The 26631-nt window shown below is 38.0% G+C and overlaps 1 protein-coding gene across 2 annotated transcripts in view; it reads right to left on the reverse strand.

The window, feature by feature from the left end:
- The window catches only part of col4a2 (collagen, type IV, alpha 2), a 76525-nt gene that overhangs the window by 9689 nt on the left and 40205 nt on the right, over positions 1-26631 (reverse strand). Inside the window, exons 5-33 of one of the 2 annotated variants that reach the window (XM_053626566.1) lie at positions 14684-14818; positions 14477-14521; positions 14147-14263; positions 13936-14004; positions 13708-13743; positions 13548-13601; positions 13421-13456; positions 13276-13317; positions 13107-13163; positions 12924-12968; positions 11502-11552; positions 11356-11391; positions 11232-11276; positions 11044-11095; positions 10784-10885; positions 10550-10693; positions 8830-8901; positions 8545-8696; positions 8373-8445; positions 8156-8262; positions 7589-7772; positions 7141-7185; positions 6347-6421; positions 6104-6202; positions 5758-5979; positions 5464-5625; positions 5149-5319; positions 2283-2426; positions 2039-2167 (exon numbers count right to left, since the gene is read on the reverse strand). In XM_053626566.1, coding sequence (XP_053482541.1) covers positions 2039-2167; positions 2283-2426; positions 5149-5319; positions 5464-5625; positions 5758-5979; positions 6104-6202; positions 6347-6421; positions 7141-7185; positions 7589-7772; positions 8156-8262; positions 8373-8445; positions 8545-8696; positions 8830-8901; positions 10550-10693; positions 10784-10885; positions 11044-11095; positions 11232-11276; positions 11356-11391; positions 11502-11552; positions 12924-12968; positions 13107-13163; positions 13276-13317; positions 13421-13456; positions 13548-13601; positions 13708-13743; positions 13936-14004; positions 14147-14263; positions 14477-14521; positions 14684-14818 — 2701 coding nt within the window. The remainder of the gene's footprint in view (positions 1-2038; positions 2168-2282; positions 2427-5148; positions 5320-5463; positions 5626-5757; positions 5980-6103; positions 6203-6346; positions 6422-7140; positions 7186-7588; positions 7773-8155; positions 8263-8372; positions 8446-8544; positions 8697-8829; positions 8902-10549; positions 10694-10783; positions 10886-11043; positions 11096-11231; positions 11277-11355; positions 11392-11501; positions 11553-12923; positions 12969-13106; positions 13164-13275; positions 13318-13420; positions 13457-13547; positions 13602-13707; positions 13744-13935; positions 14005-14146; positions 14264-14476; positions 14522-14683; positions 14819-26631) is intronic. The other variant, XM_053626567.1, reaches the window with a different exon arrangement.

The following is a 26631-nucleotide window of genomic DNA, read 5'->3' on the forward strand; positions in this document are numbered from 1 at the left end:
TGGAATGTATTATCCCACACTGTATCCCATTCGATGATACTGATAGAAGGGTTCAGATCCAATAACCAAGCTCTAGCTTTAGGGAAATTATCTGTATTAAGATTTAAGGAGCAAAGATAAAGGAGCGTTATGAATCCAATTCACTACCGGGTGAGTTTGAAGATTTGTACCCCAAGGTTCCTTACTGGCCTTTAACGTGGCACGTAGTTTAAAATATAAAAATAAAGTGTTATGCAAAATATTAAATCTTTCTATTAATTCTCGAAAATCCAGAATTGATTCCTTTCCCTTTATGTCATTTAACGTTAGAATGCCTTTTATAGCCCAGGAAGGCTGCACAAAAGGTCGTCCGCCAGAAAGTAAATTCAAATTGTGCCAAATAGGAGTATGAGTGTGCCATATAGTTTTAGATGAAAAACAGGCTTCTATCTTTTTACATATTTGGAGCGTGTAGGAAAGTATAGTAATAATATATAATGAGCACTTCCTGTGTGAAAAGCCTGAAAATAAAAAAATCTTGCAAACGAACTGGTGAAATGCGCTCTTTTTCTATTTGTTTCCATGAAGACTGAGCACAATAGATATTATGAGCATAATATGAGCATAGAACATATAAAATTAATGCGGGGCAGAATATTCACTTTTATTGTTGATATTCGGGCAGATGGTGATGAAGGCAGACACATCCATCTTTGAATATCTGACTCAACTTTACCATAAATTGACATATAATTAACTTTTGAAATGAGGGGTAAAGTGGGTCTCAGCTCCATCCTTCAGTAAATGACTTGTGTTGATATCTGAATATTATTTAGAATAGAGAAATTAAAACCATCTGAATTGAGAGGCATCCAAACAGCTTTAGAATGATTCATTTTAAATCCAGGTAGTGTGCCAAATTTATCTATGATTTGGAAGGCATTAGGAAGTGAGCGTTGTAGATCAGACAAAAATCATAAAGTATCATCTGCATATAAAGAGATAGAATGGATCGATTAGCTAAAAGAGGATATAGACTATACACAGAAAAATGATTCAGTGGTTTAGTAAATATTACGTCACTGCACATAAGTTAATATTTTTCTGCTTTGCCTTCGCATTTGTTTAGTAGCAAAAGTTTAAATTAATACAGTCCGAGCCACACTCAGGTGGGGGCGTGGCTTTTGTACTCGATTTGCATATGGGTCTGAAAAACTTTTAAAATAACTTAATTGTGAGCATTATGGGAGTGTTGATTTCTTGTTCTGTGTTGACTTTAAGGCCTAGGGCTCTTGAGTTTGGAAATGTTTTGTAATATCACGTGTTTCAGTAATGTTTCTCAGTCACGTGTGTGTGTGTGTGTGTGAGTGTGTGTGTGTGTGCACTTCACCTGGTTATGTGGTTCTGACATGTTTGATTTGGTTAATTTGATCATTATAAAGACTATTCTATTGCTGGTTTGCACGGTATAAGAAGGTTTTTTTTTTTTTTTTAAGCCATTTAGAAGTAATCTTTCCAAATGACTTGCAACATAAAACCACTGGAAGAAGGGAAATGTACTACTCTGGGAAAATATACAGATCACATATGAGTTCACCACGACTAATCACTTTGAGTGTGCACACAGCCCATGCATGTGTCTGAGAAACATGAAGAGGGTGAACTAAGAAACTGAACTGAAACTGGAAGAGAGAAAGAATGAATGAATGAATAAAAACCACAAACAGGCAACAAAAGAAATAACACTACAGACAGGTTTCTGTTGATATAGTGACATAGGCGCACGCTCCTGAGAGGGGTAGGCATTGAATGAAAAAAAAGAAACTTGAATTTCAAGGTTGTTAATTCAATATAAATAAATAAATACAAATGTGTGGTTTTCAACCTTATATATTTCAATATCATGAATGTAATTGTCTTCAATTAAAAAAATAAATATTACCCATTCAATGGCTTGCAAAGTTCAAATCTTTTTTACATTTTTTATTTAAAAAATCTTTGTCAATTTTTCACTTCCATACTCAGTATAACAGCAATAAATTGTAATAAGAGTACTCACCTCGTGGCCCAGTGAAACCTGGAACTCCTTCAAACCCATGGTCACCTTTAGCACCCTTCATAACCTCTTTCATATGTGTCATTTCTCCAATGGACATTTTACCTGGAGGGCCCATAACTCCTCTTTCACCTGATAAAAAGATTATGCACAATGAAAAAGTGTGACCTCCAAGACAGAATTATTAACATCATGAGCAAAATGATCTAAAGTTCATACAGTTGTCATTATAAGACCAAATATGAACCTTTTTCTCCCTGATGGCCCATGCCTCCTTTATCTCCCTGTAGGCCTGGTATTCCAACCAGCCCTGTCTCTCCTTGAAGGCCCTTTAGACCAGGATCTCCTGACATTCCTGGGAAACCTGCCATGCCCGGAGAGCCTTTTATACCTGCGGAGAAATATGAGAGAAATACCGGTAAAAAACTGGACAGTGTATTTGGTTGAGGACCATGTGATGTGCAGTATGTGACAGGTACAGAAGTGACATTTTTAATGATCCCAGCTACTAGGGAATATCTTTTGGATTTTTGGATGGTGTTCATTCATCCAGCACTGATCCAGAGATGTTTAGAATGCACATTAAAGCTGTTCTGGTACCCTACACCTTATTAAGACATTTTGTTTTGAGTTGTCCTTTACATGTCACCCATCTGTAGAGTGTACAACTATCCATATTGTGATTTTTGTTCTTTAAATGAGACATGACTCTGTCTGTCTTGACAATACAACTGATGTGTCCTACAACAGATGCTGTAAAATAGATAATGTGAACCCATTATTAGTTCAGGGTTGATTTATACTAGAGATGCACCAATGTATCAGCCGATAATCAGTATTGGCCGATAAAGGCAATTTGCAATGTTATGAGCCATCGGCCGATAGTTTAGAAACATCCGATGATCAGGGCCGATTATATCCTGTCAATCAAAAGAGGGCGGGAAAACACATTGATTTTGTGCTGTGTGTAAAGATGATGTTTCTTGTGTGGAATGATGACAAAACTGCAGTTTGTAATCTCTGTAAGCTCTGCACTGCTAAAATTTTACACCGATTTCAATGAAGATGAGTTGACAAAAAAGTATATATTGCACAGAAAAATATATTTGTAGAGTAGTATATTTCATACCCAGTTAATGTTAATATATATATAAAAAAAGTTTATATTATATATTACCAGTTTGAGGTCAATGACGAAGTAGAAATGCTTTTGTTTGTGGAGAGTGAATGTGAGACTAACAGGAGGTTTTTTAGAATTCAGTCAATGTTAATATGAATTAATAACATTCAATAAATTAATAATCTTACTTTAATCTTCAGAATTTAGTTCATGTGTTAATGTTAATTTGAGTAATGTGTTTTCTGTTTATGAGACCAGTTACTGTGAACTGTGTTTTTATTTGCATTTCTTTCAGAATTGTAGAATTAATTAATATTAATTTAAAAGAAGGCATGAAAGGCAGAACTATCGGTATTGGAAACATTTCACGTGGTTCATTATTGACCATGCAAGGTTTTTTCCTCAAAACAAAGTTACTCTCATGTTGCTTTCTATTTATTACTCCTACATTAAAGCACAGAACTCTCTTTTATTATTAGCTCAGAGGTGGCTCTTTTTTACTTTCTCTGTTCTGTAAATCCTGGGTTAGTTCATGCGACACTGTCGGTATTCTTGACAGGCTTCTTCTTCATAGGTACACAGTTGCAGAAATATAAGGACATGAGGATCCACAAATAATAAATGATAAGCACACTACAGCTCCATCTGATAGTGACTGAGGTCATGCTGGGCATAAAGGGTAACATTGATATAAACAATAAACTGAAGAAAGTCATTGGGTGCTTCTCATTTCTTATTTGTGCATCCTCATTTCCTTTCCTTGTGTCTTAGCTCCACCCATTAGGATGCAAGGGAAGGATGCAAGGATGAGATGCGAGGAGAGAGGAATCAAAGCAAGTCGAATGGAATGTCCTCGTTCTCTCAAACATCACGTCAAAACAATGTCAGTTAATCTCAGCTGGATGACCTCACTGTGCTTCGGGGATCTGCCGTTATGTTGTTGGAGTTTGGTTAATAACAACATTCTTAATAAAGCTGAATGCACTGATATTATGTGAAATGTCTGGGTTATTCAACAATAAATTAATGAACAATACGTAAATTATCGCATCTTTTGTGCAGTGTTGCATATCCAAACATGCAAGGATCAATTAATTACAATACTCATTGTAAGCATATTATTATTTAACTTATTTATATTTCACGAAAAAATTGCATCACATCATCAAAGGACTTTTTGTTTGAGATTGTTGGAGATGTAAAGGAGGAGGTGAATTTATATGTGCGTCAGGTTTTTCGACAAGAAACACTTCCGCATAGGATACGCCTGTGTACCCTCGCTCCTAGGTCCTCTGGAAGCTTCCTCACTCCTCGTTCCTCACCTCCTCGTGGTGCAATTAGACAATTGATATGTCCTTCAAGATGGCTGACTTCGATCGATTTCCAGGTCACAGGCTGGAGGACGGAGGAGCGAGGAAACGAGGAAGCATCAATTTGAGCATTGAGAAGCACCCATTATCGTTGACTCTGGGTATCTGCTAAAGCTAGTCCCGTTGCATTACATACGTTTGATATCATGTAACATCGACTGGGAAGCGGCATATACTTCCGGTTATTAAAAAAATGCTAGTGTTCCATTTGAGATGATTTTACCTTTCTAAAATTCATACACTAGACGGTAGAATACACAGTGCATAGTGAAAGTGTATAGTACGTCATCTGGGACACAACTTTAGTATTTACTCTGATGTGTGTTTTCAAAACAGAACCCCGTGCTGTTCGGAGACCAACTAATCGATAATGAAATTCACTGACAACGATTCTCATAATCGATTATTATCGATTTTAGCGACTAGCTGTTGCAGCTCCTCTCTGGGTAAGGATGTCTGCCAAATGCCATAAACGTAAATTTTGTCATGGAGTGTAATACTTCACGGGAAATATAAATGACAAATATCCATGATGATGTGACATTGCCATTTGCACATTATTCTCCACATAAGATTTGCTATGTGTTTGTCATTTGAAATTTGCGACGTGAAAATGTTCTGACCTTTAAGTCCAGGAACACCAGTAGGTCCAACATGTCCAGGGTCTCCTGGATCCCCTCGTGGTCCGTAATCTCCTGGCCCAGCATCATTTCCTGGTTCTCCCCTAACACCCTTCACTCCTATGAGCCCTGGGGGACCACTATCTCCACGATGGCCTGTTTCTCCACTAGGCCCTTTGAGGAACAGCAAAAAGATAATATCACTATTATGAGTAGACTGTTCTGTCCTGCAATGGTATTGACAGGTCAGGTTAATAGCTCTCTAATGAGGTAGAAATTAATAGAGATTAGTAGAGATTGATTATATTACTAATTTACCTGGTAGTCCAGTGTGGCCTGGAGGTCCAGGGAGTCCTTCCGGACCAGGCTTCCCAGGGAAGCCAAATATTCCTGCTGGTCCAGGTCTTCCTATTTCCCCCTGTAATCCTGAGGGACCTGATTCACCTTTGATCCCAATCATCCCAGGCATTCCCCCCATGCCTATAGTGTACCACAGTTAAAATAAATCATTGTATATACATTGTATGTTAATAACACCCAAGCTATAATGTAGTAGGCAACAGAAAACACTTTTATCACAAGGTAAGTTCATCCTTACAGAGTATTTCTTACCTGGGTATCCACTTGCGCCAGGGTTTCCAGGGGGGCCTTTTATCCCCTGCAGTCCTGGCAGTCCTGGTTCACCAGTGGGTCCAGGAGATGCTCCTAGAGCTTCACCGTTAGGACCCTTTTGTCCAGACTCACCATCAAGCCCTGGTCTACCCGGGATGCCAGAAGAACCTCTGGGACCTTTTAGTCCAGTACTGCCTAAGTCTCCACGAGGTCCAGTAAAACCTGTAAGGAAAACCATTACATGAACATAATAAAGCAGACAAAAAGCTGTATAAATGGTAATTCTCAAGAGCAACCAGAATGTCTGAGTGTACGTAAGGACAAAACCCTCATACACTCAACGTACCTGTTTTTCCAGGTGAGCCTCCGATGCCCTGGTCTCCTTGTTCTCCTTTATTTCCTATCTTGCCTCTAGTTCCTGCAAAGCCTTTTGGACCAGGAAATCCTAGAACACAAAGACATAACCAGGTCTGTCTAAATGGGGATTATGGGATTAATATTATATATATTATTAATATTATAGCATACACATAAATAAATTATATATACTATAATATTATAAAATACTATATTATATATAATATATTACCTGGCATCCCCTCCAATCCAGGATGTCCTGGGGGTCCTATCTCTCCTGGGGGTCCAGTTAAAACTGCGCAATCGCCTGGGGGATACACCAAAACCATAAGATATCTAGTGACAAGGAAATAAATTCATAACCTCAACATAGACACCACAGTAGAGTTTCTGATTGCCTGTTTTGCAAACAACAACAACAACAACAAGTGATATGTTATAGCAAGGGTTCCCAAACTAGAAGTTACTGGGATTCGTATTCATACAAGCATAATTAAAATTAAAATTAAAAGCACCATTAAAAAGAATGTATGTGCTATTTAATTTCCCCCATTTAATTTCCCATATTTAATAATATGCTGATATGCTGCACAATCAAATTTACACAAATTTCTCCATCCATCTACCTCTGCTGATCCCTTGTTGACACTGAGTGACAGAACAGACGACATGAAAAAGAACACATTTACTTAAGTCCTAAATGATCAATTTGGAATAAAAAATTGGGTGGGGTTTCAGAAAATTCATAATGTTCATTTGGGGTCGTTTGCTCAAAAGGTTTGGGAACCCCTGTGTTATGCCCAAATCACATGTGACTCATTGCTGTGTGTGAAACAAAGCACATAAAAACATAGTGTGTACAACAATATTTGTGGGTGAATAAAATCACACAAGGAGAAAGGTTAATAATGCCCAAAGCATTAAGAGTGACTGTGTACAAAAAAAAAAGGTTATTGCGATGCAGTGAAGCACTAAGACAGAAAAGAGTTCTTAAGAGGGAATTTGACTTGTCACTGATCTAGCTACCTGCTGTAATCCACTTGCCTCCTTCTCCTTGTAGACTACAGTCTCCTTTAAATGGCAAGCAAGAGATGATGACCGACAGAAACAGATAACACCACAGTAGATACAGATACAGTAGACAGACAGAAGCTGATTGCGATTGAATCAGCAGCAGAGATCATATTATTAAATGACCATTCTCTGAATTTTCAGGGAAAATTCCTCATGGAATCCATTTTTAATGAAACCCGTCACGCGCAATTAAATTGCCAGAGAGCAAGGTTAAGTGATTCATTTCATTAGAATGTTTCCATGATGTACAGATTCCATGACTTTAAGCATATTAAACCCAAAGTAACATAAAAAGAGACATATAAAGCAAAGACTGCAGAACAAAATAGAGGATGAGAAATTGGAATTAAAGCATGAAAATGATGGAAGAACGAGGAAAGAGCAAAGGCAGAGCGCATACCTGAAGTACCCGGTGTGCCTGGGACTCCATCATAACCATTTAATCCTGCATCACCTGCTATACCCTTAACACCTTTAGGTGCTCCGTTTACTTGACCTGGTTCCCCTGCTAGTCCTGGGAACCCTGGTATACCTGGCCTGCCTGGGTAACCCTTCTCTCCAGGCTCACCAACTGGCCCTTCTCCCTGCAAACCGCACAGCAACACAGCACATAGTATAGCGGTTTTGTTGCGGCAGGCTTAATCTACACTTGCAATCAGGAAAGAGCATTGATTATAATAAAAGAAGGAAACCAGCAGCTTCATGTGGACAAAGAAACACATTTTTGTACAATAAACATCACATTTCTTTTTTCCCCCAACATGATTCACAATGCCACACTTAAATCTGAATGATAGCACTCACAGAGTTTGGAAATAAGATTTACGTGGGCACACTGTTAATTACAGCTAGTGTAAAATAAACAGGGTGCATCATGCCAGCAGTAACTGTTAGTACTTTTAATGACTACATAAAATGAAAACAGTGCATTCAGATCAGTGCACATAATTTCTAATGAGAAGCTCACAGGAAGACCATGAAGTCCAGGGGCACCATCTATTCCACTAGTCCCATGTCTGCCCTGTGGTCCTTGTACACCTGGTCTCCCTGGGTCTCCAGGTTCTCCTGGTGATCCTGTTAAATACACAAGTACAAGCACAAACACATACGAATTAATTATTAATTATACATTCATTTCTTCTTTGTGTTAATTAAAATCATAACGTTGTAATATAAAGGTGTACCTTTGTCTTTAACCTCTCTTCTATCTCCCTTAGAGCCTTTAGGGCCAGGCATCCCATGTGGCCCAGGAAAGCCCTGAAGAAAAAAAAAAAGAAAATGACAATTTCTGATAGTTCACAATATTACTGCCTGTGGAATATATTTTCTACCATAACTGTAATGCAGGAAACTAACATGCAGACCAAGGAGGCCTCTGGGTCCCTGGTCTCCCTGATCACCCAGCTGACCCCACTCTCCCACTGTTCCAGGGTCACCCTGATCTCCAGCTGGGCCAGGGGGTCCAGGAGGGGAGGTTTGCAAAATGCACTCACAATGACCATGGTCACCTAAAAAATGGTACATTCATTGTGAGCAATACAACTTATGATGAATGTATTGTATATTCATCATCCTGTTATCCTGTTTCATAAATGGTATAACAGGAACTTTTGGACTAATGTCACTGGTCAATAGTCTTACCTTTTTGTCCTTTCACTCCAGCATTTCCTGGACGTCCATGTGGCCCTTCAGGCCCTCTGAAACTCACGCTCCCTGTGGCCAAACAGATTCATACTGACAACACAATTTTCCAATACTGATGGCAAGCTTCAACTTTGCATTCAATATACCATATATGTGTACACAGTCATGTGAACAAATAAGTACTCCCCATGGAAATTGTTGGCTTTTTTGACATATTTGGACAAGCAGACATTTGATCATCTTTGAAACAGTGCCTATGAATAAAATTGATAAACAGAACCAGGAGGAAAAACAGTTTTTTCAATCATTTATTTAACAGAAATAGCAATAGATGTGTTATTCTTCTGTGGAAAAAGTATGTACACCTTTGACCTCAGAAGCTAGTATTGCACCCTTTTAGAAGTAATAACTTCTTGTAGGTGTTTTGCATAATTGTCCACAAGGCTTGCTGGAATTTTTTACCGCTCTTCCATGCAATAGTCTTTCAGTTGCAAGATGTTTGAGGGTTTTCTTGCGTGTACTGAATGTTTCAAATCCTCCCAATAACATTTAAATGGGATTCAAATCCGGGCTTTGACTAGGCCATTCCATAACCCTCCATTTCATCTTCATCAAAAAACTCTATCTTTAATTCATCTGTTCAGAGCACATTATTCCAAAACGCCTGGTCTTTGCCTAGATGCTCATTGGCAAACTGTAGTCTTACTCTAATATTCTTTTTAGACAGCAAAGGCTTTTTCCTGGCACATCTCCCATGCAGGTCAAATTTGTGCATTCTCTTTCTGATTGTAGAAGCATGCACTTTGACAACAACAGCTACAAGACTTACTAGCAGATCTTGTGATGAAATTTTGGGGTTCTTGGAGACTTGTTTTTGCATTAGACGGTCTGCTCTTGGGTTGAATTTGCTGGGACAGCCAGTCCTGGACAAATGGGCAGTCGTTTGAAATCTGTACCACTAGTAGATGATTTTCACTGTAGTGGAATGATGTATTTCAAATAATTTGGAGACCTTTTTAAATCCCTTGCCAGACTCCTACGCATCCGCAACCTTTTTTTCTGAAGGCCTTACAGTACTCTTTAGATCTTGGCATGATGACACACACCTTAATAATAAAGGGAACACCAGATGTGATGTGAGTGGTATAAATAAGACAGGTTCTACCTGCACTCCTCAAGTAGGTTCTAATCACTGACACCCAATCTTCAACACCTGATTCTAATTTTATGGATTTTAATTTTATGGAAGTGTAATAAACGCAGGAGTGTACTTACTTTTTCCACGCGATTAATATTTTTTTTTGTTAATTTAAATTGTGAAAATTACTACAAAATGTCAACTTTATGTGTCATTTGATAGAGTTTATCACCTTTATTAATAGGCATTGTTTCAAAGAGGATCAAATATTTGCTTATACAAATATGTTAAAAACATTCCATGGGGTGTACTTATTTTTCACATGACTGTATATGAGTTCCTTTCTCTTTTATAGTAGTTTTCATTTAAAGCTTATTTAAAAACTAGATCCATTTATCACTCAAACAAAAGATGCAAAATAGCATATATAGAGACAGAGTTTACATAGAGACAAAGTTTATATATATATATATATATATATATATATATATATATATATATATATATATATATATATATATATATATATACACACACACACACACACACACACACACTCACACACACAAACACACATACATGATCCCTTTGGTCCGGCTGGCCCAGGTGGTCCTGGTAGGCCATCAAAGCCTGGAGGCCCAGGTTCTGAGGCTGGGATACCAGGTTCCCCAGCATCACCTTTCCTCCCTTTTTCCCCTTTTAGTCCAAATGGTCCGGGCAACACTGGAAATACAGACACAATTTCTAAAAAAAGATTCATACAGTCAGAATACATGCTCATATTAATATTCAAACATTAAAAGTTCAAAATACCAAATTCCTGTGACTGAGCATCTGGCCCAGGGGGACCCTGTGATCCTTTATTTCCTCTGAGACCATCAGGCCCTGGTGGGCCACGTTCTCCTGGAGGACCAACTTTAGGAACAAGAAAGCAGATATGAAGAAAATGTGGACAGGGTTAAAATACTGTGGCTAACAACAAATCAGGAGATTTAATTGGACAGAACAGAGAACTTAAATTCTGATTAACAGAATTTAATAAACGTTTGGAATAAAAAGATGTACTCTGTTACCTTCACTGTATCCATTTGAAAATATCAGCTCTCCTGCTTCTCCTGGTTCCCCCTATTGAAGCATTAACATGTTAGCAACATTCAAAATATAAATCCTGTGCAGCCTTCAAGGCACTGCAGTTCATCAGCAAGTTTCAGATATAAACTCACTGTGCTATAACAGTGAAACGGTTACCAGTAAAATATACCTTGCTTCCCGGCTGCCCAGGAATACCCGAATCCCCAGCTTCACCCTGGAAAAAATAGAGAGGGAGTGCTTAGTGACATCAACAGCATCTCACCGTCAGGCCCAACTGATAACCAAAAGCATACCTTTCTTCCTGGCGCTCCAGTGCTTCCTGGATAGCCCTATTAGCAATAATGAAATATTTCTTGTTATGTGAGAAGTCAAACAGAAACATGTTCTTGAAAATATTAGTAAACAGATCTGATAACACAAATAGATAACAAGTGTATACCCGATTCCCAGGTAATCCAGGAAGTCCTGTCTCTCCTTTGATATGAAACGCCTTTAAAAAAAAAAAAACACAAATGAGTTTTATGAACACAAAGATTGAACAATTATGATTTATTAAGTCATACAAGTCACATTCAATGCAGTTAACTAAATCATCACAATACCTGGGAAAGCTAAGGAAAAAGTATTATCTTTGTGCAATTACTTAAATGTTTTAGTAGTTCTTGTACTATAAGTTCTGAAACTTATATTAATATGTAGCTGTGCAATGTAGAAGCTACGTATTGTAGAAGATATCCTTGCTACTGATGAGGTTTGATGTCAGATACTATAATGTTACTAATGGGGCTTTTTGTTATGCCTTGTTATGGTCAGTTAAATTCTATATTACTCTGTTTTCATTAGTCTGTACTATGGTAATGTACCAATGAAAGCTTTCACTTAATGAATACTGTATAGTTTCCTGTTTTTAAAGTAAGTATTGATAAAGCACCTTAACACATGTCAGACAGTCTGAGTGAATGTGTCCAAAATTATACATGCAAGATCACCTAGTGCTGGACCACTAAATGTACTAAGAATTAACTATATAGAAAGCCATGGTGCTGCCTTTGATGTGATTCTACTCCATTTCACAAGATATTAATCAGGTACCCATTCATTACATTGGGTTACTGATCGGAAGGTCGGGGGTTCAAGCCGCAGCACTGCCAGGCTACCACTGTTGGGCTCTTGAGCAAAGCCCTTAACCCTCTCTGTTCCAGGGGCACTGTATCATGGCTGACCCTGCGCTCTGACCCCAGCTTCCTGACATGCTGGGATATGCGAAGAAAAGAATTTCACTGTGCTGTGACCAATAAAGACTCATTATCGTTATCATTACATTAATACTTTTAATTAATTTTGTCCTTTTCAATTTTTTCCCATCAGTTTTATTCTTTGATTATTTAGGTTTCTGTGTAGCTTCTTGTAATTTTATCTGTCCATCTTTGCCTGTTTTTTTAATTTGCATTTTATTATTTTATATATGGCTCTTTAACGTTTATTCCATTTTTATTTTTAGATATCGTCCAAACTACCGTAAAAGGTTTCACTACCTAAAGCATTTCAATAAAGTGCAGATATTAATCTATCAATGTACGTTTTGTTACAGCTAATACATTGGCTTGTTACTGTACTTTGAAACTGCCGTTATTTGAAACACTAAAGACTGCTGTGTGGAAATACTGTTAATACAAATAATATATATATATATATATATATATATATATATATATATATATATATATAATGTTTATAGAACAGGGTATTTACAACATCCATATACTGATTAAGGCACACGTAAGCTTATTACTTACACAACTGTGTAACTACAACGTGCCAGCAAGTGAAAGCAAGGTTTCACATCACTCATGTAACTTACCAAATCTCCTGGTTCACCTTTAGAACCTTTATCGCCTTTGGGGCCCTGTGGATGAAGAACTCATTTCGGTTAAATTACTAGACCTAATAATTCTGCTTAATAAATACATAATAAAACACACAAATGTCTAGGAATACATAAGTGCTGTTATCCAAACATTTTATGTTCAGACACATGACTGACTGGGAAGGTGTCTTTAAACTCTTGGTTCCCTGGTGGCCCTGGATCTCCAACGTCCCCCTGTGGTAAAAATAAGGATTGCAGTTCCACTGGTTAATCCAATCACCAACTTCTTTACTCAAATTAAATTAACTTTCCAGTCTAGTGGACAACAGTGATATATTCATATTACCGGATTTCCTTTATCTCCTTTAATGAGTGTATTTGCAACGCCCTGCATAAAGATGAGCAAGATTCTGTATTGATACCTTTCAAACACATCAATAAGAGTCATATAACAAGTGATGAGTCAGAATTAGTCAGTGTCTTTGGGCTACCTTTGGTCCTGGAGGTCCTCTATAACCCTTTTCACCCTGTAGTGGAGAGGAGTATAAGAGATGGACGGTGTAGATACAGTGTGTGTATCTGAGAGTATCATTTTAATAATTAATACTACAGACTCACCTGAGCACCGATGATACCTGGTCTTCCTTGAGCACCTTTGATTCCAGGAGGACCCTTAGTTAAAAAAGAAAGGGTAAAACATATAGTATTTAACAAAAATGGTACTTTTGAATATAACCGTTATAAGTCTAGGAAAGGTTAGAGTTAATGTTGAACTCACTGTAGGTCCTGGATATCCTGGAAGTCCTTTCTCGCCCTAATTTAAAATGAAAGAAGATGATAACAGAACCATTTATTGCATATACTTATACCACAGTATGGAGCGAAGCTTGTCTAATCAATTTATTTCAATACGTACAAACAGTGGTTTCTATTACTACTCTTTGCTCCTAAACCGTAGTTCTATTTTTGAGTGAATCCAAAATATCATACTGCCTCTTGCACTCACCCGAAATCTCTCCATGTAAACGCTAATCTCCAGGGAGTCCCCTTTCTCACCCTTCCTGCCTGGCTGACCCTGAAGAAGAATTGAGAAAAGAGATAAGGACAGAGGCAGAGAATATGATATACGGTTGTGACGTGTAGAATAAAATCTACACGTCATTAAAGCTGATTTCTGACGTTGTTGTTTCTGGCTAAAATGGGTGCATTCCACATACTTTTTCTCCAGCAACACCATTAAATCCCTCCAGGCCGGGTATTCCAGGATCTCCCCGGGTTCCATTACAGCCATCAGCACCAGGTTTTCCTCGAGGGCCTTGCTGCCCTGGGTGACCCTGCATAGATGAGAGGTCCGAATGTAACACACATTGTCTGTAATGCAACACATTACATGAATCTGTAAATGATTTAAATGTGACAACCCCGCAAAAGTGTGTGTGTGTGTGTGTGTGTTTGTGTGTGTGTGTGTGCATATGAGAGAGAGACTTTTGGTCATAAGTATATATGATATGGATCCAAAACTTCCACTATAAAGAGACGCCACTTACTGGAATACCATCTGCTCCTGGAAACCCTGGACTTCCTATCATTCCCTACAGAAACAAATAAGAGGCGATGGGATCAACTTATTTTACTCCACACAATTCTGACGCAATTTTACTCCATTTGAAGAAATGAATGACTTTACATTAGCACTATAACATTTTCGAATCATTTTGGATGAGAAGTATGAAGCAGGTTCAAGTTATACACACCTGAGCCCCTTTCAGTCCTGTGATGCCTGTCTCACCCGAATTACCCTTCTCTCCCTTAAAACCTTGCAGGCCAGGGTCACCTGCACGTCCTGGAGGCCCTGTAGGGCCCTGAGTGCCAAGAATACCTGGCTGGCCCTGTTATTGAGACAAAGAAGGACATTACACAAAGATTAAAGGTACTTATAGCGCTGAAATGTTAGAGAACACAGCAAGCCATAACACATAACAAAATTCAGTCATGTGAAAGAATACAAGATACAAGGCAGTGCAATTTTAAATAACACTGGAAATTATGATGTATGAAAGGACTCACCTTAGCAGCAGAAAGAGAAGAGTAAAAAACTTATAAACCTATGTCCCGAATTTTCTGAGGATAATGAAAAAGATATTACAACACCACAAAAGTGATTGATATATATATATATATATATATATATATATATATATCACATCATTTTAATTTCTGTTATTAAAATGATCTAACTATCCATGTTTTTTTTTTTCTTAAAGTCACTATTGCCACATGGTTATATTACAAGTATATCATATCTTCATCCTGATTATACTACATTATGAGCACTAGATGGCAATATTCTCATACATTATTTATGCACAGTGTGGCCATCTGGTGGCTTTTAAGGCAAATTGCTATTTCTACGCTCTAATCAAAGGTGGCTCAAATTTCTTCAAACTAGCTTACTGTGCTTCAGCTGGTGGATTTCTAAAACACAACAGACAAGCTACATACTGTACCCCTGCTGAAGCCATGTCATCTGTCTAAATACCTAATGCAGCCACTTACAAACATTCTTTGTTATAAATTATTTGTCTAAAAAAAGTGGCCTTTTGTATTATCAGGTTCTCTCTCCTGTTCAGTCCCTACCCAGATACAACCTTATGATACTAAGATCACAATATCTCCTACTATTCTGTAACCATATCAGTTTTAAGTATACAGTTGTGCTGATAAATTTACACACCCCTTACAGAATCTGCAACATGTTAATTAAAAAAAGAGGGATCATTAAAATCCCATGTTGTTTTATATTTAGAACTGCCCTGAATAAGCTATTTCACATAACAGATATTTACATATAGTTCAGAAGACACAATAATAACCGAATTTACACAAATTTACCTGTTCAAAAGTTTACATACCCTTGGTTCTTAATACTGTGTGTTGTAACCTGGATGATCAATGACTGTGTTTATGTTTTGTGAGAGTTGTTCATGAGTCCCTTGTTTGTCCTGAGCAGTTAAACTGCCCACTGTTCTTCAGGAAAATCCTCCAGGTCCTGTACGTTCTTTAATTTTTTTTTTTTGTGCAATTTCTGCTTATTTGACCCATTTCCAACAGCGGCTATACAATATTAAAGTGCACCTATTACGGTTTTTCAGATCTTACCTTTCATGTGTACTTTGACCAAACAGAATGCGTACTGCAGTAGTAGTTTCCCTGAAAGAGTTAGGTTCATGTTGTAACACCACTTTGCATGGACTACCAAAGGATGAGGATGTTACTCATCGGTGGTTAGAGTTCATTTTTAAAACGATACACCTCCGATACGGTTCAACTCAAATCGTTACAATCGGCCTTATTTGTTTCATTTAGTACTGCCCTTCAGAAGCTGCCTAAGATATTTACTACATAAGATGTTTCATAGAATACAAAATAATAACAATTTACACCAATCATCCTGTTCAAATTTTTACACCCCCCAGGCTCTTAATATATTGTGTTGCCTTCTTGAGCATCAGTGTATGTTTGCACCTTTTATAATAGTTGTTAGTAAAAACACAGACACGCAGAGAACACAGAAACTGCACAGGTCGGGACTGAACCAGTAAGACAGTAATGCTACTTGCCTGCCACCATGTTGCCCCCTATTTCTCATGACCATCTGGTCAGAAGTCCAATGCCTTAACCAACTACCACTGCCACTGCCACAGTACATCTCTTGTGTGATGTGGACATGTAAAGTAAAACCTTTGTCACAGCTGAACAGACAAGATTGAAGAACTGAAGTTGCTGCAACTCCTTATAGTCTAAAACTCACACAGCTGATCTTTAAAACACATTTAAAGAATCTTTGGTGCACACATGTCTGTAGCGGAATCTATGTGTTCAAGGGTGCATTGTGCTGTGTGATGGAGCTGAAATAGCCCACTTCACTGACATCTGCACTGATAGCCAAAGCTGCTATCTCAAATACACACTTGAAGCACAGTCTACATCTCCTCCTGCTAGAATATGGGCACATAGAGAATGATTAGAGCTGTAGTTAGGGCCAAGGGAACAAACAGTTCTGTGTGATAAAAGGCATAGGGTTATAAAGAAGAGTTCTGGGGGCAGCATTGTCTTTTGACAATGGAAATACCACAATTATACCTTTGAATTAATATATACTGTGTAAAACATTCTATAAACCATTTTATATTCATTATATAATACAAAAAAGTCATCAATGAAAGCTATAGGTTTTGCAACATCTTATACCCACAGAACTTATAATGCATTTTCTTTATAACTATCCTTGTAAATTTTGCTTTATTTGCTTATACTAATTAATATCCATGTACCTCTTTATCACTACTTGCAGTACTTGTTTTGTTTGCACTATACATCTGACATAAAATCTCAGACTTCCCAATACCTTTTGGCCACTTATTTGAAACGCTCTTGTTATGCCACGTGCACTGTATGTTACTTATAGGACCACGCTACTGTTACATACTGTAAAATTTCATTGTTTTTTATTCAGTTCATTGTTTTATATACTCTCTGTTCTGAAAGCTGACTTATAACCTATCCAAAAAAAATTATCTTTCCACTATTACTGTTATTAATAACATGGAAGAATGTTCTCTACCACATCACAAATTCCTCTCTCAGGTTTTACAGTGTAGGGAGCAGTATGATGTTATATACATCAGGGGTTCCCAAACTTTTCCGGGGCAAGGCCCCCCAAATGGCATTAACATTTGACTTTTGCAAGATGTCTTTAAAACACATTAAAAATACAGACTTCTGAATATATCCCCCCCTTTTTTTTAAATTAATAATTACACTTTACATCTTTACATTACATTGCATTAGGAATTGATTGTGTATGTGTGTGTGTGTGTGTGTGGTTGTCTGAGAGTGAGAATTTATTTTTCACACCAAATTGTTGAGGCTCCCGGGCGCCCCCTGGCGGCCCCCAAGGGGGCCGCGGCCCCCACTTTGAACACCACTGATATACATGATGTACTTATCACTCTGACTATGCAGTATGCACATACACTGTAAGTGAGGTGCCAAGGGCTGAATACATTACCTGGAATGATGTTCATTCACAAGAATGCACAGCTTCGGATCAAGTCAATGTCCACACCTCAGTTTACCTGTGTACCATGACTGTGTGTTTATACAAATGCTTCAATGCAATTACTAAGCTAAACAGGCAGGAGACTGATTCTGTATTGAGGGGGTCACTCACTTCACTGAATAAGAATCATGGGAAATAGTGTAGTCATATGCGGGTCACTGAGGGAATGCCAAGAAATAGCTGATTTAGAAGAAAAAAAACGTGTGAGATTCTGTGAGAACTTACTTTAGATTTAAACCACAGATCCTCCTGTAGCTCACATACCAGAACACAAAGCAACTGCAAGAAATTCAGAGAGCTAGGGTATAAATAGAGTACATCAATAATTGGACACTTTAATTCTGAAGTTATTTTTTAGCATTCGAGATTACAAATGTTCTAAGTCATTCGGATTGATGAATAACAGAATCCCAGGGAGAACAATATTTTGCCACTCTGGGGGGTTCTGACCAGGAGGTCTGGATCATGTCCAAAATAACAGAAGCTGTTCCCTATAGGGCAAAAGTTGCAACAAATCTACCAAAACAACCATAAATAGATGTAAAAACAACGGTTTTCCCAAGGAAAGGCGGCTTAATATATTACAACCACTTCATCATAATTGGTGACATGGAAAATGTGTTATGCTTAAATTGCTACCCATATTTCAGTGGGCTATAGTGAGTGCCGTACTTGAAAGTACGTTGGATATTTTTGGTAGGATTAAGGAAATAACAAAGAAGAGATACATAGCATGTATGCATTTGGGTAAAATTGGGTGATCGGTTAGAGCTTTAAAGTTCTAATCGCTTCTTAAAAATGTTTACGTTCGCTCTAGTCAGTATCACTTATGTCATATCTGACATGACTAAAAACGTCTGGGTTACGCATGTACACTTCCTCAATTCTCTCACTCATATTTTTCTCTCTCGCTCATTCCTTTTTTTTTTCTTCTTTTTTTTTTAAAGGGATAGAAAAGTTCTGAGATTTTGAGAAAAGATAGCGAGGAAGTGAAGCGTCTTTTTGTTTCTTTACACAAACAACTGACATGCAGTCTTTCGCTGAAGATAATAAAAGCTGGCGGCGTGGTTCACAGGTGACATATTTATATCACGCGACGCGCTTAATTGCCACGTCACCTGATCATGGCAGGCCTATAAATAGGCATGATTTTACACAAGCTTCAGATACTGGTCATGCGCGAGAGGCGCTTCCCATAGTGTTATGCTAAATGCAACGTCGAAGTTCCCTTTGAAAGGGAACCACAATTTGCCATGTTTTTTTTTTTAAAAAAAGGACTGTGGTTTAATAAATACAGCTCAAAGGAAGAGTGCTAGGATGTTGGTTTTGACAGGTGGCTATTGTTAACCTACCACTGCATGTCACGCACTGAGACAGGTGTTCTGTTAAACCACTGGCACTTCTCCATTTGCTCACACAAACAACAGGATTCGAGGTTTTCTCACTATGCGAGTAGTAACACGGATTTTCCAGCAGGAACTGTGGTGTGAATCATCACAAATGGAGACCTGGAGAGCTTTCAAAGCCAGTGATGTTATGACTGCCTTTTCTCATAGATGTGGACATGCATCATGCTTATTAGTATAAAAGCATCTAGCGAGAAATGAAGCCCAAACACGAGGCCCTGATTCTTTGTAGATCCATATCTCTGCCGCACCTAACAAACTTTTTATATGGGCTTTACCACTAGATCATGTGCCTTATATGTAGATACCGTCTGCTTGTGTGCAGTAAGGGTTGTACCAGATAAAAACATTGGCTTGTTGAATCATGGAAGTCTATTATTCAAGGAAAATGTTAAGCATTTTCTCTTACCTGAGACAAAAGTCTCCCCACCCCTTTCCCCTTTAATGTCTGCCAGTGATATCTGCTCTGATGTCAATGTGTGAACCACAGTAAACCATGCAACGAGACTTTTGTTCACATTCTGCTATACCACGGTGCAATTAGAGTTACACACACACACACCATTCTCTCTTCCTCTCCCTGTAAGCACACATGCACTTCACGTGTACAGTACAGAGGTACCAACCCATTGCAGGGCACAATCACACACACACTCACACACCCATTCACACACTACGGACAATTTAGAGATGCCAATCAGCCTACATAGCATATCTTTGAATGGGGGCAGGAAACCGGAGTACCTGGTGTAAACCCCAAAAGCACGGGCAGAATGTGCAAACTCCACGCACACAAGGCAGAGACGGGAATTGAACCCCCATCCCTGGAGGTGTGAGGCAAATGTTCTAACCACTAACTAAGAGCAACAAGACATTTAATGTTTTAAGTTTTTATAGTTTATCACAATAACAAAATGGGCAAAGGGTGCATGTTAAAATATTAATAATAAAAGAGTTCCGAATTTTGCAGAGTGGGATATCTATCCTTACATTTAAAATTCGTTTTCTATGTGCAAGTCTACTAGTGATATTAGCTGTATAAAAAAGGGGAATCTTGCTATCATGTCACTCATGTGCAGGCCCCCAGAGTTCATTCCATGTTGTATTTCTGTCTACTTTCTTTGTGGGAGAGTACAGCCCAGACCATGTGGCCTACTTTCAACTCTATCAGATGCAGTAGACTTCAAACCCTCATCCAAGAAAAAGAGGCAGAGAAAAGTGCAACGAGGCTTTATAATTGCTCCCATGTTAGTCGCAACACAGACTGCAAAAGAAGCATGAGAAAGAAGAAAAACGAAGAAGAAAAATAATAATGTTTAATGTGAAGCGTGAACATGTTAGTTTGAGCCAGAGACAGAGCGGGTGAGTAAAACAGCAAAGGAAAAGACATAACAAGAGAGGTTCTACATGAAATAAACTAAAAGATGAATGGCATATTAATACGTGAGTTGTAAAGTTTATTTTCTTGTGTGTTACCGTTCTGCCATTTTAAACAAGCACAAATTGAACCACACCCTCACAACAAATTAACTCTAACAGGTAATAGCTAAGATCACCTGTACACAGACAAATAAAAATGCTCATACTATACAATCATGATAACTGACACATTTCTCAGACATTCAATGTGTCAAGTCCAATCAAGTGTCAAAAATGGACTCTACAATCAAAAAGTCTATCATGAGACTAGTTCTGTTGGACATATGTCTATATGTATGAGCCAGTCATGCTCGATAAATTGGATATGCTGTGTCATTATGACATAATGTGTAAATAAGCTGTACATTTTCATAAGTAAATAAGGCGCCTATTGAAGTGGACGATATAGAAAGCAGGTACAGCTGTAGTGCTCATGCCAGCTTCAAATTCTTGGCAACCTGTACACTACACACACATGCTCAAGTGAAACGGTCTCAGACCGATGATGTATATAAATCACAGATATTTCTAGATCTGAAACCTGACAGGAGGAGTTAGTGAGGACGTGTCTCAACCAGCTCCCTAGTTCAGTACTCAGGACACTGATCAGGGAGTCGGCCATTTTAAGGGCTGCGTCAATCAGAAAATCCTTCACTTTCAAAAAAAAAAATCCCACAATGCACCGGAAGCATCTATGCTCACTATGTTCCCTTACTATAAATGACGTCGAAGCCTCTCAGCTCGAAAAAAAAGGGGGATCAACTCTCACCCTACTTCTGGCTACAAATGTAAGGAGCTTGTTATCGTTGCTGTAGCTCTTAAATGATTACTTACGTTAGCGATTTTTAACTGTATTTGACGTTCTACATACAGTTTGTTTGAGTCTAATGACTTTTAAGTGTTTGCTGATTTAAAAATAAAAATCCCCTAGCTTGCCTACGATCTGCTTGAAGTATTTTGAAGTTTCACATTTTTCGTGACGTTTTACACAATGAGTATGCGCACGTGTGCGGATCTGACATGTCAAGTCCATTTAAACACAAAGAGGGCATTTCAAAAAAGAGAAACAGAAAGCGGTTAAGGTCTTTTTCAATTTCTGTACTTTGGTAATGAGGATTTACTATTGCAGATATCCATCTGAAATACAGGCACGTGAGGAGTGATCTTAACCCAAGCTAAAGAGGACATGGACAGAGAGGATGTGGGGAGAAAGAACATTATGAACGTGACACATGGATAACGGAATGTCCAGTCCCTGTGGAATCAGCAGGGAAGCAAAGAGCGAGCCCAAATTAATCACAAAAGCAACGGAAGGGAGTAGGCTACTGTATGGCACTTACAGTCCCTCTAGAAAATGCTAACAAAAATGCTTAAAGGGGGTGTATGATGAGGTGATTATTCAACTCACAGGCTGGTGAAAGGCTGTAAGTATACAGCATACATCATCATGGTATGGTTAAACTCTCAGTGCTCTCAAATTCAGAGAAATGAGCAAAACAATCACAGGCCATTTCCTGTTCCATTCACTCTCTTTCTAAGTCTCATGCTGTTCTTTCCTCTTCTCATAAATCTCCTGCTTTTCACCATCTCACCTCTGTGACCTCATCTGGCTTCTCTTTCAACCACGTTCCCTTTTTTTCTCATTACCTGTTGATCCCTTTAACTTCTTTATCTTGCTTTTACATCCAGTTTGATTAGGTCACCCTTTTCACTGTATGCTACCAGAAAGCAGCATTCTCTCAACTCTTCTTCCATTACATAATTCACCTGGAATTTGTCTCAGGAAAAAAAAAAAAAAAAGAATAAAAAGGCAGCATTGCAGGTCTCAGTAAGGAATCTGGGGTGTGTAGGAGGAGGCTAATGGTAATAGTTAGGAATGGTAATGACACACAGTAATAGTAATAAACCATCTGGTGACTTCAACTGATGTATGAATGATCAGTGTAGTATCCAGGCAATAAGATAAGATAAGATAAAGGATAAACAATAAAGACAATTTTTCACAGCCTTCTTTGCTCATATTTACCAAGGGTGCCAATATTAGTGGAGGGTAATTCATTGTAATTTAGCTATAACTATCAATATAACAAGATAGCGAAAAACATGTGATTCAGGTGCAGGTGGTCATGTGACCATGATGTAGTGCAGTGGCTGCTGGCAGCTGTAGTCCAGAGTAGCCTCCGGGATATCCATGACAGCTTGTGGACGATAGATTAGACAGATAGACAGATAGATGGATGGATGGATGGATGGGTATATAGATAGAAAGATAGATAAGCAGAGGATAATTATGTAATGACACTGCAGATATAACAGATATATTTTTCAATTTATTTATTTACTTTTTAATAATTTAATTAAGAATATCGGGAAGCATAGCCATTTACACTTCAACCCACCCAATGTTCAAGCCAAATCTATGCCCATGATCATCTGCACTTTTGTGTAATTTGTACTTTAATTAGACAATGTGTGCTTAGTCAATTTACGTTTAGTTGGCTCTTTACAGTTAGAGTCAGTGCCTGCTGCTTTAGGAAATCATTTAACAGTAAATTCAAAATAAAATTGTCATTAAATAAAGAAAATGTTTTTTTTTTTTTTATAAAGTACTATTATTAATTTACTGAAACTTTCATTATAAATCATTTGATTTGACACCTTGATCCTGAGCTCAGGTTACTGTTTGTCCGGCGTTTTGCGTGTTCTCCGCATGTCCTCATGGGTTTCCTCTGAATGAATCTGATACCTAAATAATAATACATTATATAAAATGTATTTTATACTTTATAGAATAACTATTAATTAATTGATCAATAACTAATCGTTCATTTTTGTAATGTATGCATTACTTGCTTATAAATTGTGCATTCAAATTAAAGTGTCAGCGAAACTCATTATGTTTTCTTTGAGTTGTACAGTTGTACAGTAAATGCACAGCAGCATGTCACGGACCAGTGTTAAACAGACTTCCATTCATTCTGCACAATCATAAAATCTGATTTGACTTAATTAAGCTAGAATTAATCAATCTCTAGTGAGCTTCCCTATGTACACTTCATCCCAGTGCAGCAGATGTAACACGTCAATGTGCATTCCAGCAATGTGAAGAACAGGCTATTCCATGGGATCCATGCAAATTCCAGGTCTTCCTGCCACACATGTGTGAGAGCGTTAGTCTGTTCCAGGGCAGAGATCCAAGTAGTAGTGTTGTGTGCCTTAGTCCCGGATTCTATTAGTCATACGAGCTGCTATAAAACCCCAAAGCTGGTCTGTATGTTCCTTACGCCCCCACCCACATACACATGCTGTCCCAGAACACCACAGTATTGGCGTGGGAAACTGAAGGGGAAAAAATGGAGAGAGATAGAGAGAGAGGGAGAGAGAGAGCAAAAAAAAAAGAGTAACCTACTCAATTGTTTAGCATCTGGACTGTAAATTTATTTAATGTATATTGTTTTCGATTATATGATTTGCACAAAGCGTTAGTGGTGTGTGGGGAAGGAGTCACGTAAGTAGTGCAGGTAGTGTGCGTTAAGGTGATGAAATGCTGATAGACATGCTGGCATCTTGCAGTGTCTATCCAAGTAAAACATCAAAAGACAACAATCTAGAACAATCTGAGATGATTACATCCACTAAACCACAGATATGTATATGCCCTTAGTAAAGGGGTTTTCAAGTGTTCTTTAGATAATTAACAGTTCTAGCTTTCTGAAAGTGTTCTCACTGGAGGCATACAAACTGAAGGACCGTTCCAAACTTTCTAAGCTTGTACAGTTAAGACATTAAATGTTCATTTATAAATTGATGGTTTAGAACCAGGGAAAAAGCTTGGGGGTCAGCAGTTTGTGTCACACTTTTATAAGAACCAATGGATGGTAAATACAACTCGAACTAATTTATAACTATAAAGAAATCTGCTTTTCAATCTGCTTTTAATAATGAAAACTAGCAGCTATCTGTAACTGACACACACTGACACACTGCACAGTCTGAGAAACGTAGGATCCAAGTGTCGATTTTATATATAACGTATATAAAGGCTCAGAAATGCAATCAGAAATGCTACACACACATATACATATAATTACATATATATTCATATCAAATGCACTATTTCTAGGTCCCTATTTAATTCTAAGCAAATGTGTGATATTGAACATATTGACAATTGCTTTGTACAAAAGGTCAGAGGACTAATCTCTTCTATTGAAGCTTGTGTTTAGACGATACTCCGTTGGGTTTGATCTAAAATGGGTCATACGTTTTTGCACAGACTTGTGGGCCATAAACATGAGCCAGCTTGAGTGCACACTGTCACTAAAGCAAAAAGGGAGTATACCAAATGCTAAGAAATTCATGTAAATATTTCAAAGATTCTACATGTCACTCAAGTTGTTGTTAGTAACATCATTTGTAATAAAAACGGTTGTATTAAATTAGAAAATAATGCAAAATAGAAGTATTTTCTCTAGTGCTCTGAGACTTTTGGACCCCACAATATTTACATTGTCCAACACACGGATGGTCTAGGGGTTATAACAATGGTTAGACAGTGGCACGTTGTTGTCACACAAAGAAAAAGGCTTAAGTTTGAAGTTAGATTGGCAAATTAGTTGTTTTTGTCAAACTCCGCAGCACAAATGCAAATAGCGTCCGAGCAGTACTAAAGTTCTGTGTGTACATGTAGTTATTTCCCAATGAGATCTAAATACAGATATGCACAATTTCTATATTAACTCCTTAATACTCATTATCTCAAGTTTACACACAGCCCAGTGTGATCACAGCAGCTTGCATTCTACCATTTCATGAGGAATAATAAACTAGTTGCAACACTTTTGGAACTAACCAGCTAATTAACTTAAATTAAGCGAGTTAAAGTGGGTGTGTTGGGAAAAAGGAAACACTTAAATGTGCCGGACAGAATGTACTCCAGCACCAGGATTGGGAGCCTGTGCTCTAAACTTAAGGACTGAAAAAATAGACTACAGATACAGAGAGTTAATCTCTTGAAGAGGGGATAATGGGCCACAATCATAAAGAAACCCTTAGACCACCCCTACATGATCATTAAGTAATTGCCAATTATGTAACGCATTATGGAATTGAATCGTTTACAAAACTGTTGTGTGGTAAACGAAAGAAATATGTGACATTCTTATCTAAAAGTCTCCATTAGTCTGGCATTTGCTTGACCCTAATGTGGCCTTTACATTCTTCAGATAATAACCTTGCTCCTGTCTTAGGAGACACAGCAATGACCGCGAGTCAAGGGTCATGTGAAGCAAACAACACGCAACAATGTCATTCAATGTAAGAAATGTAAGAAATGTCATGACTATCTTAGCAGATACCACTGCAAGTACTTTTCCAAATTTGTACTGGCTACAGTAAATTCGCTATTAATGAAAAGTGTCAAGCATTAGGTTATTGACTGGAAATGTAATTTAGGTTAGAAAATATCCAGAATTTGGCACACACACAGAAGCTACAAGTACTACAAATAACCGAACCAGTAGACATCCTGTGCTCATTTGCCTATAATGAGATTTGGCCAAGAGAATGTCCTGAAAGCTGTCCAGCTCCTCGTCTTTGTCTTTAAATGGTAAACTACAGCTTCGGTTTGTTCAGAGCCCCACTGGGTGCCAATAAACACAGAGCCGCAGAGACAAAAAGCAAGACAGCAATAGAAGAAGAAGGAGAAATGGCGTGTGAGGAAGTCCAGAGCTGCAAGTATGTGTGAAGAGAACGT

Source organism: Ictalurus furcatus, chromosome 6, assembly GCF_023375685.1.
Source record: "Ictalurus furcatus strain D&B chromosome 6, Billie_1.0, whole genome shotgun sequence".
In the NCBI taxonomy this organism is placed as follows: Eukaryota; Metazoa; Chordata; class Actinopteri; order Siluriformes; family Ictaluridae; genus Ictalurus; species Ictalurus furcatus.